Here is a 16260-nt window from a genome sequence, read left to right as displayed (position 1 = left end):
TCACTTGATTGGCTGTTACCCCGCGTCACATGACAGACGAAACCAGGAAGGTTTTCGGTTCACAAGGCGGAAGCACATTATTTTTTACTCAGCCCGTAAGCGTTTAGACAAAAAGGACAAAAGACAGTGAAAGAGGAACAACACTGACACCAGTCCCGCAGTGGAGGTCGTTTTTCGTTGCTGGTGAGAACTCCAGAGCTTAATTTGACTAATGTTTCACGGGTTTCCCTTGTAATCCGACATTAGCATGACTGTTAGCTTTAGCCTCGGAGCTAACTTCAGGGTTTGTTTTGGTTTTTCGTCTGGTTCCACGGTCAAAGCCGCGGGTTCACACGGGTTTCAATCACTGTTTGGATCCAGTTGTTTGTATTTCAAGGCAACATTTCAAATAATCTATAGTTTGTCTCGTACAGTGCGATGTTGACTCAAAGTGTGACAGTGTTAAAAACTTGTAAACATGCTGATCCCTCACAAACACATCTGTCAAGTTCGTGTGGTTCATGTAGAGTCTGAATAAATGCTGCTACATGTCACATTTGTGCTCCAGAGATACAATTATAAGGTGATTTTAAAGTAAACAAATCACCTTCTGTTTTGATAATCAATGGATCCATTCAGACGCTTCAATAAGAAGAAAAGCCAATTTTCTGATTATCGGTGCTGTATAGTTAAAAGCCTAAGATCTGAGATTGTTTTTGTCAGACAAGAGAAACATTGAACTCTGCAAAATGTTAAATATTTGTCACTATTTTAAAACTATCACCTGCTAAATGATTTACGGATTCAACCAGTAAATACCTGACATGTCAATTGACAAAAGGAAAACAATTGTCAATAAATGCAGGTTCAATAGGTTAATGCACATGCAAAACACATTAATATGGGATATTTATATGGGTTAGTTATTATTATTACTATTAACATATGTAATCTTCTGACACCTGTGTTGTCATCATTGGAATTAAATGAAAACTACAGAAGAAAGAGTCTATAATGACATTTAAATTAATGGGGGCGTACATAATTGTATTGACCACATTTCACCAACTATGTTACATTTTCCTTATTTTTGTTCATCCAGGTAAACTGGGTTGCTCCATCTCCGTCCAGTTCTTCCCACCAGAAGACTGATCCTTGACTTCACTCACCATCAGTGCCTGTGTGTTCAGGGTTGGTCCCTGTCGAGAGAGTCGATAGTCTCCGCCCCATATCACAGGCCGTCTCCATCCTTCACAACCTCCGTCTCTGTCAATGGCTGGGCGTGGTGGAGGAGCATCCAGGCCTAATGGCGCCACAGCAGCAAACAAAATCTGCCAGTTCAAACTGGTGCTGCTGGGGGAGTCGGCGGTGGGCAAGTCCAGCTTAGTGCTGCGCTTTGTCAAAGGCCAGTTCCATGAATTCCAGGAGAGTACCATTGGAGGTAGGAGACGCTACACTACAGTCATATACAATATTTTAAAACATATATATGCTGCAAAACTTTAAATTGTACTGAAATGGCCTTTGTGGAAACGTAATGACAATTTAAAGCTTCCTACCACATGTGGATCAGCAAGTTATATATTTGATCACTCATACGTTTCCTAAGGTTAAGAATAAATGTCCGTTTTTTAAACAAGTGTCATGCTTCACTTAATGGATCTAATTTCAGCCGGTCTAACTGACACAGACATGTTTGTGCTGTTTTGAGTAGCACGGAGCTTGTGTGTGTGTAAGTGCTGTGTTGCGGTCGTGGTTCTAATATCTTATCATTCTTCTTATCTTCTTTGTTTTGCTCTCCTCAGCTGCCTTCCTCACCCAGACGGTCTGTCTGGACGACACCACAGTGAAGTTTGAGATCTGGGACACGGCGGGTCAAGAGCGCTATCACAGCCTGGCTCCAATGTACTACAGAGGAGCACAGGCAGCCATCGTGGTCTACGACATTACCAACACAGTAGGTTTCAGGCATAGCATTGACAGAATGTTTTTATGGGGGGTTATTACGCAAATGCTGCTTTCATAACGACTAGTTTTTCTTTTATCCTGTCTTTGTGTTTGTTAAAAATTGTTGTTGTCTCTGCAGTAAAAGGCAGAGATTCATTTTAAATTATTAAGGGAAATGTTGATGGTCAGAGGTGAGAGCGAATTTTAGAATACCTCCGAGAAGTTTGTGTTTTTTTTTATTAACGGATACAAGACTCTCTTCAAATTTAATGTAATTGCAAACGAAACAAATGCATTTCCAAGAGTAGTCAACCAAGGGGAAACACCGCAGCGTGAAAGTAGTATTGATTCAGTGTCTTGTTCGATCAGGACACTTTCGTACGAGCGAAAAACTGGGTGAAGGAGCTGCAGAGACAAGCCAGTCCCAACATCGTGATCGCTCTGGCAGGCAACAAGGCGGATATCGCAAATAAGAGAGCTGTGGACTTGCAGGTGTGAAGATGCATGAATTAGAATCAATTTAAGAGCTAAATTATTTCAAGTATTCAATGACAATTTAGTAGATCGTAAAATAATTTGAAACTGCACTTTCTAAATATTGTTCCCAGGAGGCACAAGTGTACGCTGATGACAACAGTCTACTCTTCATGGAGACTTCGGCCAAGACTGCCATGAACGTCAACGAAATTTTTATGGCCATTGGTAAGTGCATTAATCTGAAGCGTCAAACGCATACTTAATGCTCAACCTTCTTATTTCTGCAGCAAAGTAAAATTCCAAACCTATGTCCTTTCCCTGTAGCTAAGAAGCTACCGAAGAATGAAGCTCAGGGTGGAGCTGGACAAGGTGGACGAACCCGGACGGGAGTTGATCTACAGGAAGCTGCCCCTCAGAGCCGCAGCAGCCAGTGCTGTGGTGGCGGTGGTGGTGGCGGCAATTAGCAAGTACAAACAAAACAATGAACTTAGTGAGCGAGCCGTGAACATCGTTTAAAGGACAACATGTAGCTAAACCCAGAGAGGCATGAGAGAGCAGAGCCACTCGCCACTCCCGCACTTAAACTGAGATTACAGATGAGATTATCTGGTTCCCTTTTTAATAAAGGAACATTTTTTTTAAAGAATCATAAGCTAGAGGGATTTACCAAGATCCCTCACTACTTCTCTTCTGTCTTTCCCCTGTTTATCTATCTACCTCCCTGTTCCCCTTCAACCTCTGTCTCAGATGATTGAGTTCTGTCTTAAATCAAATCTCTTTTGAGGGTTGATATTGAGTTTTTTTTTGCCATTTTCCTTAATTAAGTGTGTTTTTTATGTTATGTTTGTGTATATAGTATATACATATATGCACATATATATAAATTGGCAGTTGTTAACCTCTCTACTTCTATCATTTCTTTAATCATCATTGTAAAAAATAAGGATACCCAATTATTATTAATGCTGAAATTGCAAAAGGCAGAGCGATCAACCTGTTGTCTTATTGCAATTCAGACCAGAGCATTTTGTTGTTCTTTTTAGGGACCTGGACGTGACACAGTTGTAAAGAAAGACGTTGCTTACTGAAGCAGGTCTCCATTTAGCAGGCAACACATCTGAAGATGTTTCTGAAGTGTGCAACTAATGCAGTTGTTTGCATTCATCGTGTATTGATATCTGTAACACCAGAAAGTCGTTGGCCTTTTTTAAAATAAATATCGAGATGTGAGACTAACTTGTAAATCTAAATAGTAATAAATATCTTGCAAGATTCATTTTGTTTTGCTTGTTCTGAGTGTGCTTTGGTGTCTCTTATTATTATTTGCATGATTTCAGGTCTGGTGTCAGTGGATTTCTGGCTAGCTGCTTGAGAGGATAATGATTTTCGCTCAAATATATGATGTCTGTTTGTTTTCTTCTCTGGAAATTATATGTTAAAACGGGTATTATTATTCTATCAGGGTATTTCTCACTCTGTCACAATAGAGTTTAGATTCATTCTTATTGAAAGTTTATTTGGGTTGCTAAGAGTGTGCATGTAGCTATAAAAATCAACCAATTTGAACTTTCCTATGTTTCCTTTCCCCTGTGTCCTCCCTCAAGGAGACAATTTGTAAAGATTTGTAAGTTTTTTTTTAAGTATTACAGTGACACAAAGTTGTCGTATCTAACGTAAAGGTTCTGCTACAAATTATATCTCATTACGTTGCTTGGCTTAATCCTGATTTCAATTTAAATTCACTGATCTGGAACAAACAAAGAAGTTTTTGTCTGCAGGGTTAATCATGAAGCTTTGTCAATTTGGGGAATGCATGCTTTCTTCACTTTCTTAAAAAAAAAAATCTGCAATGCAGGGAAAGTTTGAAATAAAACTGGCATCATTAAACCTTTTTTCCACCACTAGAGGGCAGTGTCACACTAAAACCAAGGTACAAAACGGAATTGAATGCAAGTGAGGCCCTTCACTTCTATGTAGTTAATATCTCCAATATAACAAAAAGGAAAGTGATGAGTGGATTAAATGCAAAGATAATCATTTCAATGCTGAAGTCAGTTTTTGTGGTAGAGCTGTCTCAGAGTGAAGGAAAAGGATTAAAAGTTAACATGATGGCTTAAAGAAATGTTGTGTGCATGTGTGAGGGTGGACACTATCGGTTCACCCTGCAAGAAAAGGCTGATATTAATGGCATTTGATGACATTAACATGTTTTTAAGTCTGTCAAGTTTTAAAAAAAGGTACAGTAAATTATTTCTCATTTGTTGAGCTGTCACTCAGGAGGTATCCTGTCCTAAGAAAAACTAATTTGATATTTGGCCCCTGTGAATAATAATAATGGTGTGAGAGCTGGACTTAAATTGACTGTGTTTAGAGGCGGAGATTTCCAGGATAAAATAAATGTGCCCTGATAATAAACACGCCAACAAACCTTATTTTCAACTTTCACATTTTGTTCCAGCTCAAATTTGTTTTGTCTCATTTTTATACAAAAAAATAAATGTTTTTGAGTTCATATACTGAAAGGGGTGTGGTTGTAATTTCGACAAGGATTTTCTGTTTACATTTTTATTTGCAGCCCAGTTTAACAGCTGAAACTCACTGAAAAAGACAGAAAACAGTCAAATACTTCCAAAGGTCTGCTCTGATGGATTCCCTCTATCTTCCTGTACAGAAAGAAATGTCATTAAATACCAAGGGCACAGGGACATGGTATCTGGATTGCATTCTGTGGTGCAGTTTGAGATTTCTGCTGATAGCGATAGTGGGCCTATATGTGACGTGGAACAATAATTGTCTGTTATCTAAAATGAAACATCTAGCTGTGTTGCTGCGGGATGGACTGCTAGTGAGGAAGGAACCAGACTGAAGCACAATCAGTTGCTGAAAGGAGAGTAATTTTCATTTTAATTATCTTGCATATTATATTTGTCCATGCTCGGTTTGCAGAGCATTCTCACAGCGTCATTATGAAGTCAAGCAGCTGAAAACCGAGCATCTTTTTCAGTTGCATACTGAGGATGGGGCAGTGGCAGAGCTGGGATTTATCAGGGGTGATAAAGGGAGCACATTTCACGAAGAGGGGACAATTATATGTCCAACATCCATGTACAATCCTTACTCAGTGTTAAGCCACACATTATTTAATATATAAACAAATTGTCATGGTTATTATTCATATTGTTAGTAATGAGAGAATAGTTTATTTAAAAACCAAACACCTCAGGAGACAATCCCAATTCAGATGGGGCCAGTGCCCCCCTGACCCCCTCCCTGGATCTGCCTATGGAATTGGTCATGATCACTAAGTTTCTGATTGAGATGAGGAGATTGACACAACTCTTATATCTGGTTGATAAATATATAAAGATTTAGCTCACAGCTTGTTAGCTTAGCAGGAACGTGGGGGAAACAGCTATTAACATTTACCTTATTAAAATGTATGTCCAGACCCGGCCTGAACTCTCAGGTCCTCACGGATTACGTTTCCTGTTTTATCCTTAATATATGGTCAGATTAAGAGTTATTAATGAAGGTACAGTATTTGTTTTACCTACCTACAAATATGTCAAATCCCCTCAGTCAAATAAATGGTCAACGTACTACATGCTGCAGCTGCTACAGTCTGTACGTCAAACAGAGATGCTCGGTTTTGTAGTCACGCTCAAAAAACAGGGATTAAAGAAAAAACCATATCTCCAAGGGAGCAGCGAGGTTATGGATAATTCTGGGACCAGAGGAATCAAAATGTCCTTTAATGAAACCACTCGAGATGATGATGGAGCCGAGCGCTGGTATTAACTTTGATGCTGGGAACATTGGACTCGAGCGAGCAAATATCCCCCATAAATCCTAATCCAACCTTAACAACAGAAGGCTGATTCTCCCATTGTGGGTGAAGCTAGTTTGACATGGTGTGTGTGTGTGTATGTATGCGTGTAGTTGCGTGTCTTTTATACCCACGCACACATGAGCAGGGACATCAAGAGCACTTGATGAGCTGTGATATCTTACACCGTTGTCTCTGCTTGTATTTGCATGCAACCATGTGTGCACCTTTTATTTTTAGGGTGGTTGACTTGTGGCGGGGGGGGGGGGTCAAGCAGGGTACCAAAAGGACTTAGACGTGAAGGACATAGCTCAAACTTCAAGTATGTTTCCACCGAGCATCCATCACCGTCCGGCTGACAGCTGAGCCCTGGCGTCCCACCACCAGGTTGGCCGCGGCACACACACGTCCATGTCGCCGAGCTCCCAAATTCATCTGCGGGCATCTGCTTTTGAACGCAGCCCAACAATGTTAATGAGGGGGTCTGGGGGGATTGGGCAGAGCTGGTTATAGGCCCCCCTCACACACACACAGACAGTGAAGGTGGAGAGGATTTGACATGTCAGAGAGAGACAACGCTTTCCTGTGACTCCTCAGACAGTTTATCTTATTCCAAGTGGCTGCTATGAGGAAGGAGGTTTTTAATAGAACTGTTTATGGATTTACATAAGCATTGTTTTGAGTAGTAGGGGTTTGTCCAGCATGACTTCAAGTGAGGTCCTGTTAGACAAAATAAGCAAATAATAGGCTTCTTCTCAACAACATATCACAGAACACAGCGTCAATTAAGAAATCACGACAACAAATCGCAAAACATGTCACTTGTCATCATTTCCTTCCTGTTAAAAAGACAGACACTGTGTCCTACACCTAGCTTTCCCATTATAATCTAATGCTGTTGTTTTCCATTATGATGTTCAGCAAACAGCAACAACAATTTCGTTTTGGTTCGATCCAGACACCCCCCTAGTCCCTTTTGGTCCATTCCGCACACTTACAGATATCTGAGAGGAAGTCAAAGGGTCAAAGGTGGCATCGTAGACTTTCACAATAAAACAAATAAAATCCTTGTGGTCATTTAAGCTGGTTTACGTTTGCTGGTCTGGTTCTGTTGGAGGGATTTTATTCTCCTCAGTTTTGCTGGTACTTGCTGGTGTGGGGACGGTTTGGTTTTCTCTATAATTTCTATGGTCTCCATCTTACAATGTAAAGTGCCTTGAGGTATGTGGAAGTGTGTCACGATTTGGCGCTATACAAATAAAATGGAATTGAATAGATGTTAAAAATACTGCACATTCATATGAATTCCTGAAAAGCAGATCTCCAGTGGTAGGTATTTAGCTACAAACTTTTTTTCCTTTCGATTTGTTGATATTTTGACCAAAATACTGCGCAGAAAAGAAAGTTGTTCATACATTTCAGAACCTTTTATCTGGATCTGTAAAGTTGGCAATTTGGCTGATAGACAGGAACCAAGCTCAGGTTAGCGGTAGCCTGGAGCTGATCTTTGTTCTGATGGGACTGTTGAAGGCCCCACTCAAGATGTTTCTTGATTCAATAAATTCTCCTGATGTTTTCGCTTCACTTTTTGCCGCCATTTCCTCTATGAGAAACAGTTTGTCAGTAAAGTGCAATGAATCATGGTATATGTTGGGCCTGGAAGGATCCGCCCGGGGGATGCCTCGCTGCTCGTGGGATGGAAGGACACATTTGTAGGACGCATTTGGAGGAGCCTTCGAATAGGGACAGTCGAATGCAGCTGAAGGATGGACCTCTGAACTCATTCTACAAAATGGTGGACAATATACAGGCCTTTGGTCACAGATGGACTTTTGGGAGTATTTCATGTTGAGTTTGGATCGGTGAAGAGCTGGTGGTTGATTTTTAATCAGAGAGATGTACTGATTGATTGGTTTAGTAGATTTTGTTTATATTTGTTTTCTTTTTTTTTGAGTGATGGGTTTAGTTTGACTTTTGTTTCCTATGCAATGGTCCAATAAAGGAACATGAAAACCATTTTAAACACTTCCCCCTCCTCCCTCCCTCTCTCCCTCTCTCTCATTCTCTCTCTCCCATCACCGCGCGCAGTCGTTTGGCATCTCTCGGGTCGCGCGTGCAGGCGGCGGCACAGGCGCGCGCGGGCACACTCTTCCCCCCCTGCGTGCTTTGATCCTCTCCCTGACGGTCTCGCGGGACCCGGAACCTGCGGCTGAGCTCGTCACAGTCACAGTGCCAGTGGACATGGGCCGAGAGGACGGAGCAGAAGAGACACCGCGTCACGCAGGTAAGAAGCCAAACACTCCTCTGGTGCCGACACGTGCGTAATGGTGCGTAAATGTAGACACGCGTGCACTGCTCGTGTCTGTGGGTTAATCGCGTCTCCTCTTTCTCTCACAATCCTGCAAACAGTGTTTGTAGTGACGAGCAGACACTTCATTCATCACATGAGAGCAACAGAGTGTCTCACTTTCCCAACATCTCCTCGACTCTGACACAGCTCTGTGCACTTTGAGAGAAAAACAGCTGGTTTGGAAAGAAGTTACTGGGAATATTTGAGGAGGATTTCACATCCTTTATTTAGTTGTGAACCTCTTCCAGACACCTTCATATAAGAGACGTTGCAGTTCTTCAACCTCATTACTCATGTCCCTGATGGTTTTCAGCCAAAAAGTCAGAATGAGTGTAATAGACCAATTGACAGAGGCATGTAAGTTATTTACGCCATGATTCTTGTTATTTTGGATCTTTAAATTTGTTTTATTTCATTTTTGTCATAAAAATGTGCTGCAGTTGTATCCTTTGTGTGAAAAACACACCCTGTTGTGGTCAAATTTTAAAACCAAAAAGTCAGTATCAGGGACCATATTGCAAAGACACCTCTGTCATTTTTGCCACATTTATTGTTTTTGATCTTTAAATATTTGTATATTTAAACATGTTTTAATATTTGAATATCAGGCCCTGAGCTGTGTGTTTTTTTCTGAAATGATTTCATGTTAACAGCCGTTGCAGTGATATCGTGAATCCTCATAAATACTTTCTGATTCAGATTCTGATGAATCATGAGAAGATTTAGTCGATTCAGATCCAAACACACAAGGTCTTGTTTTTGAAAAGCTTAAGTAAGCCGTCGACCGATGTGTTTGTCATTGTTTACTACACCGGCTGCCCAAATTATTTCTGTGGAAATGATTTTTCTTGACAGTCGTGCTTGTGGAGGTAAATGGTATTTATCTGGGTTAATGGGCTGATGAATGGAGTCATATTTAAACCCTGGCGTTTGAGGGTCTGTCGGCTTTTTCGCAGTCAGGGTGTGACTGCATGTTTGTGCTGCTGTGTGCATTTTTGAATGGGAAAATGTGTTTCAGTGTGTGTGTCTGTGTGTGTGTGTGTGTGTGGTCGTACTTGTTTTCAGATGCTTCTGAGGATGAAATTTAGACAGGATTACAGATGAAAAATAACTTTAACTGCAGGCACCACAGACGACACTGCAGGTTTAATTCGAGTCCAATTGACAATTATTCCTCAGTCGAATCAGATATCGGTGTTTGCTCCTTAAATTATGAGGCAGGGTCGTCTTTCTAAAGAACCATCCATCTGCCCCCTATCTAAACCGGTTCACTTGAGGGTGGCGATGGGAGCTGGAGCCAATCCCAGCTGACACTGGGTGAGAGGCAGGGTATGGCAGCGTATCACAGGGCCAAGATATGGAGAAAAACAAGCATTCACACCCACGACCAATTCAGATTCCGCAATCAACCGGAACCCGGCTTTTCTAAGAGCTCATCAAATCTCCTCAGTCCTTGATTGATCAATTATCTTTAATCAATGCTGAGCTGAAAGAACTGAAATGGCCTCCCAAGACGGAAATGCGTGAACTCTTACTTGCATCTAACTCACCTCAGTTCTGCCTGTAATGGTTCAGTCCCCCAACCTTTCAGTAGATGTTCGTGTGTCATTATCGTGAGTGCTGCCGTACCCTACTCAGCTTCTACTCGATTCAGGCAGAAGCAGACCCACTTAAACGCCCAGCAGTGGCCACATCATCATCTTCTGCATCATCTTACAATGACCTTGCTCTCCTCAGTCCCGCTCTGCGTCAGCTTCATACACAAATGGCTCCAAATGACGCCCGCCTGCCTGCCTGCCTGCCTGCCTGCCTGCCAAGCACCGCTGCACCACCGGAGAGATGTGCTCTCCAACAACATGCAAGCAGTCATTTGCGCAGTGAACAAAAGGTCCTTGATTCATCAAATCCCGCGCCTCCTACTGCCCACTCCCCAGTGCGATGCTGTAATTTTCACCTTCACTCCTCCGGTGTGACGCTGGGGAGAGTTTCTCAGTTATTTCGATTTGTTCCCGTACCTTCTGTGAATCTGCTGGACTCTTAGGTGTGCACACAACTTGGCCATTTCACACTCTCCATGCAGCATGACGTCTCGGAATCACAGAAACGGCTGACGAGCTAAAGAAATGCAAAGCGTGCTAGTTAGGTAGCATATCTCATGCACAGGATTTTTCCCTATTACATTCAAAGTGTTTTAGAAATAGACTGACAGCAGCTTGCTCCCGACAGACATACACAATAATACAATTTTAAAGCTTTGTAAAGAAGTGAGAATATAATAATAATAAAAGACTATTTTAGTAGTTCATCAAAACTGGGCCAGAGCTAAATAATCTGAATGGTCTGGTTTACTCTCAACATTTCAGTAGCTTATGGCATATAGCTTCCAAGATATATTATTTACTGTGGGGACTTGCAGGCCTGATTCATGCAGATCACAAAAGGTGCCAGAGTTTCACCAATTTGAGATACATTTGATAAAAAAAATTCTCACCGAGCTTTTACATGCTCATGCACTGTTCGTAAATTGCAGTTTGCTGATTTGAAATTCAGTCAAACTGGTTCCAGGTCAGCAAATCTGGTCTCGTCCTTAGGCTGATCTGGGTTAAGAACGTTTTGACTAACAGGATTTTGGGCAGACTTTGATTTGAGCATACACCAGAAATTTGGCAATAGTGTTTATTTTTTTCTTCTTCTTTATAATCCTGTATCTCAGTACTCAATTTCTCAAAATCTTAAAAGGGTTAGGGTTATCACAGCATGGGGGGGGGGGGGGGGGGGGGGTTGTCAATGTATGAATAATGGAAATATTGAAACTGTAGAATAAAATTTAAGATTAAACAAGGATTATGAGTAGTTTAGGAGAATTGTTTTTTTTTTTTTTTTCATTCTCGTAAACGTGCTTTTGTTGGGCTGCTGTGAATAAATTCTTGTTGGTCAATTGTATTCCCTCCATTTAGTCTGGTTATTTAACCAATAATTCTCTTGAGGCATTTGATACAAAGCAATGAAGCGACAAGGTAACAGAACATAAATATCAGAAAACGTATGTATGGTGTAGGCTAAAGCATTCGAGTATGAAATTATGAAAAATATTTTATCCAAATGCTTAAAGGTCAACTTCTTTAAAAAAAAAAATTATATTAAGCAAAAACACCTCCAAGGCCATTATTTAATATCAATAACTCAGTAACAGAAAAGACGATCGCCACCATATGTCCCATTTGCACAAATGGGACATATGGTGGCACAAAAATTTGGTGCCCACCTTGAAACTGCAGCGACAGATCTTCTGTGCTGCCATATTGAAAATGGTCCCATTATGAGTCTGGACCATTATGAGTCTGGACTCATTGCAGGCAGTAGTTCTGGTTTTCTTCAGGTTTACATCATAGCCAGGCTTCTGTTGTGAGACCTGAGATCTCAGCGGCTCACATCCCTCTCCCTCCTGCGGCACTAGGTCACGTTTACATATTATTTCTTTTTCCCAAAATTACTGATGAACTTGAGTGACCAGGTTATCTCCCCCCCCCCCCCCCCCCCCCGTCCCTCTATAACTTTCTCTCCTCTACCTCCGAGCGCTCCCCTCTGTTCTTTGGCATTTGGCTGCCGCCGTCTGTCTCGGTGAAAACCATCAATGTGTGAAATTGAGAATAATCATGTGGAACGAGATTGGGATGGGAGCAGCTTGAGCTCCAGCCCTTCACTGTCAATGGACTTGTGGCTCCTGCTGATAAAGTCCACCGAGGATTGAACAATTGCCCACAAAGCATTTTTTTTTTTGTTGACATGTGAGGAATATTGCTTTTTGTCATCGCTGAAGCAAAGATTTTTCTTCAAGACCGGTCCCTCTCGGTGCTTTTGTGTGGGTGTGTGTCTGCCATTGTCTCCAACCTAAACAAACGCATTGTCTCTATTCCTCAAGCCTCTTTTCCACCAGTCGAAAACCCCAATAACCCCAAATTTAGTCTATAATAGAAATGGATTCAATAGGCACCCACTCGCGCGTCACATGACTCTGCAGTGGGGTTCTTATCAGTTCCGCCTCCGATTGGCAGTGATAGAACATCCGATAATTTCTTCTTCTTTGTTTCGTCAGTCTAGTCGCTTATGCTCTACCTCTTCCACCGTTTGTCTTCAAATATTTTTCAAAGACGTATTTATACGATAAAGAAAAGCAAACATAATCAGATTCTTGCCTGAAACCATAAAATGCTTGGCATCTTAATCCATCACCGAAATAGCGGCAGATTATTTTCGTCAGTCGACTTAATTGTTTCAGCTCTGTTGGCCACGCCATTTTATTTCATGGGATCTAAACAAAGGAGAGCGCAATGGTATAAAATGTAGGAGTGACCGTGGTGGTGTGTTCGCCGCAGTTCTCTCCACAGCAGCCATTTTCTGCTCAGGTTTTTTTTCCCGCTGCCCCTCCTGCCTGCGTCGAACACACATTTTCTCGTCTGGACTCTGACAGAAGCGAAAAAAATAAGTGACGCTTAGGACGACAAATGTTTTTAGATGAAGCACGTCTGTCTTCTCTCCGCGCATCCATCCCGGGGTAATCATTTGAAATGGACTGCGGGTGAAATTTTCAAACCCGCTGGAATGTTCCACCGGTAAATGGTGTGTGTGTGTGCGGCGAACACCTTATCACAACAGACTCACAACAGATTGCCCCTCCCTAACCCCCCCCTCTGAGCCCCTGTCTCCTCTGATTCACTGAAATGGATTTCTGCTTAAGTCTACCATCAAAGACGTAATGGCTCTCGGGGCTGTGTCATTACAAGTCAGATGACAGTCTCCTTCACACAGCTTAAACCTGCCTCTGGACAGATAACTGTGATCTTTATTTGCCTGATTAGAGGTGAAGACAGGGCAACGCCACCTCCCCCCCCCCAACACAGCGTTATCAGCTGCAGTTCAGGGTGCAAAACAATCCCACCAAGGTGCCGCAACAATGTCACAACGCCCACAAACAAAAAACCATGAAATGACACAACACTGGCTGGTCAATACTGGGCAGTAATAAGAGAGACTGGCTCAGTGCTTCTTTAGTTACATGTTCAGTGAGAACATGTATCACTACGCTGGCAGCATGAATCATCTCCCCTGAGCTGGGATCATCTGCTTCTCACATTAAGGCGCCAGTGAAAGAATCAACCTGAGGTTAAATAAACAACATAAATACTGTATGTCAAACAAATGTCTATTTGAAATTCATTAATCCGTGCAGAGTTAGAAATCATGGACCGTATATAAAGATGGACGTTGTGTTCCTACTTTCTCCCACTATCCAGGAATGAAGCCAGAATATCCCAGATAAGATAGTGCCGCCATCTTGAATATTTGTCGCCAGACTCGGTCTCCGATGTCAATGATGACTTCTTTTCCATGTTTTTATAACATCAAATAACTAATTAAAACCAACTAAACCCATTGGACGGTAGGAGCTATCAATCACACAGTATCCATGCCCCCTGTTCCTTTAAATTGGATCATAATTTACTAAATGAATATCATGCTTTATTAAAGAAGACGTCTACAGATACTGTTTAAATGTTTGACTGTTTTCTGAGGGTCATTTTCTCTCTCGGAACCAGTGGAGTCCCCCTCTGCTGGTCATTCAAGAGAATACATGTTTTGCTCACTTCCACATTGGCTTCACTTTCTAGAATCAGAATCTACAACCATTTTATATACAGTCTGCCGCTCGAATGCCTGCCTCATGCTGCTGTCACATTTTCTCAAAAATGGTGTTTTGCCGATGTTTCACATTTTCACATTGATTTAGAAACACAGCATGTTGTGTCTAACACAGCAGCACAAGGGACAGTTGCTCTTTGCGTCCTCGTCGCGTGGACCGAGCGACAGACCGACACCACGTCGGCTGTGTGGGAAGATGAATTTGTGTGCGGTCCATTACCCCTCCATTCCTCTGTGGCTGGATTGCAGGTACAGATTCAACACAGCAGGCAGCAGTGTGAAAATAGGCCTCTCTGTGTGTGTGTGTATTGCTTATAGGTGTGTGAACGCCCACCTGGGTGTTTGAGTGTGTTGTATGTGCACGTATCGTGTGTGCGGTTGTGAGAAATGCACAGTGAAAATGTCCTTTATATTGGACATGAACATTATTCCTCAGACACGGTACTCATGCATCATTTCACTCCATTTCATCAATAAGATTTATTTCAATTGCATGTAAGCACAAATGCTTTAGGCTTCACAGGGAAACTATACATTTGCACAAACTGCAGATTTACTATTCTTACTACTAATATTCCAAATTTTCAATATTCTTTCAATAAAATTTCTAACATAAGTATTTTACTGTGAGAGAACCAAATCCTTAGTCTCATAGCGCTGGGGCTCTTTAGGAATCTAGTCATTCAACAATTCAATTTGAATTCAGTGCTTAGAAAGGAAGGCAGTATTTTGGTGCTCTTACTTCACAGAAATGTAATTTGAAACATCAGCTGTTAGTAACAGTGGAATTATTGGTGTTGTTGTGAGGATTCAGGGCCTTTTTGAAATGATGTACCGAATTATTTTCTTCCCCTGAACAGAAATGTTGTACGGTGATGCAGTGTGCGCTGGTTGGTCGACTTGTTTTCTAGTTCTGGAGGTCTTACTCAACTACAAATTATGCCACACAGAGTTGTCCATGAAATAATTCATTATTAGGTCATTGAATACTAAACCCAAACGCTTGTGTTCTCCCGTTCAGTGTGAACTTATGAGGAGAGGAAAGATCTGCTCGACCAGGTTTTGGCATTTCTTCTCTTCCTGTAGCTCTTACAGGCAAAAGCCCCAGTTACCAGAGCAGGAAATGAACCAGTTACAGAAGAAGGGAGGGGTCACCTTCATGGTGCGTTGCTGCAGATGGATTTTCTCTTTCTCCGGCTGGAATATTTCCCACCTATTGCATATTCCATGTGCGTTCATGTCCAGAGGGTAAATTTGTAGTGTGTTTGTGTGTTTTTTTCCTGCTGTGTACAATAGGGTAATTTCTGGTATAGACGCCAACATACAAAACAGCATTGTTGTGTCTGTTTGTTATAGAAAAAATACAAATTCGGCACGTAGCTGTAGATAGTGATGATAATGAGTAAATGTATTAAATTTCCTTCAGATACAGCTTGAAATAAGTCCCTGTGCCCTGCAGTTAAAATAGATTGAGTCTCAAATTGAGAAACTGAAAGTCAAGCTCTGCCATTTTTAAAACTCTTTTCCATCCACCCTGGTTTTTCCTCAGAGCAGGCAACTTTCTCCTGGCACCCGATTCTTCATGCGGCCCCTTACTCTGAAATTATTTTTCTTTGTTCCTCCGTTAAATGGTGTGTTATATTCTCTCTAATGTCCTTTTACTGCCAAACACAAAGACCAGTCAAGCAGGCTACATTAAATGGTCGTTAATTGAAGGAGCCATTATGGCAGCGCTCTGCTGCTCATATGGTGCCGTCTGTTTCAATCGCGGCTGAATCACAGGTCGCTGATGGCGAAGCCCCCGGACTGTTCAGTCCATCAACGATTTATTATCACCGCTCACTTGACTCAAAGCACCAGCAGGATTTGGCAATTTCCTGAAAGGTCACTGTGATGTTAAGACCTGGTATTTGCTACAATTCTATAGTAAATGAAAATGTTAGTAGCAGATAAACTTTAAAAACTGTTTGTCTGAGAATTT

At 41.7% G+C, this 16260-nt stretch overlaps 1 protein-coding gene across 1 annotated transcript; it reads left to right on the top strand.

The window, feature by feature from the left end:
• The first annotated feature begins 24 nt into the window (after positions 1–24).
• LOC128427011 (ras-related protein Rab-5C) lies at positions 25–3677 on the top strand. The gene is made up of 6 exons (XM_053414090.1): positions 25–183; positions 1082–1420; positions 1785–1936; positions 2296–2418; positions 2535–2628; positions 2728–3677. The coding sequence occupies exons 2-6, from the start codon at positions 1252–1254 to the stop codon at positions 2865–2867; spliced, it is 678 nt and encodes a 225-aa protein (XP_053270065.1). The 5' UTR covers positions 25–183; positions 1082–1251; the 3' UTR covers positions 2868–3677.
• The last annotated feature ends 12583 nt before the right edge of the window (positions 3678–16260 follow it).

The sequence above is a fragment of the Pleuronectes platessa genome, chromosome 21, assembly GCF_947347685.1.
Source record: "Pleuronectes platessa chromosome 21, fPlePla1.1, whole genome shotgun sequence".
Taxonomy (NCBI): Eukaryota; Metazoa; Chordata; class Actinopteri; order Pleuronectiformes; family Pleuronectidae; genus Pleuronectes; species Pleuronectes platessa.
This window is presented reverse-complemented; position numbering and strand designations above follow the sequence as displayed.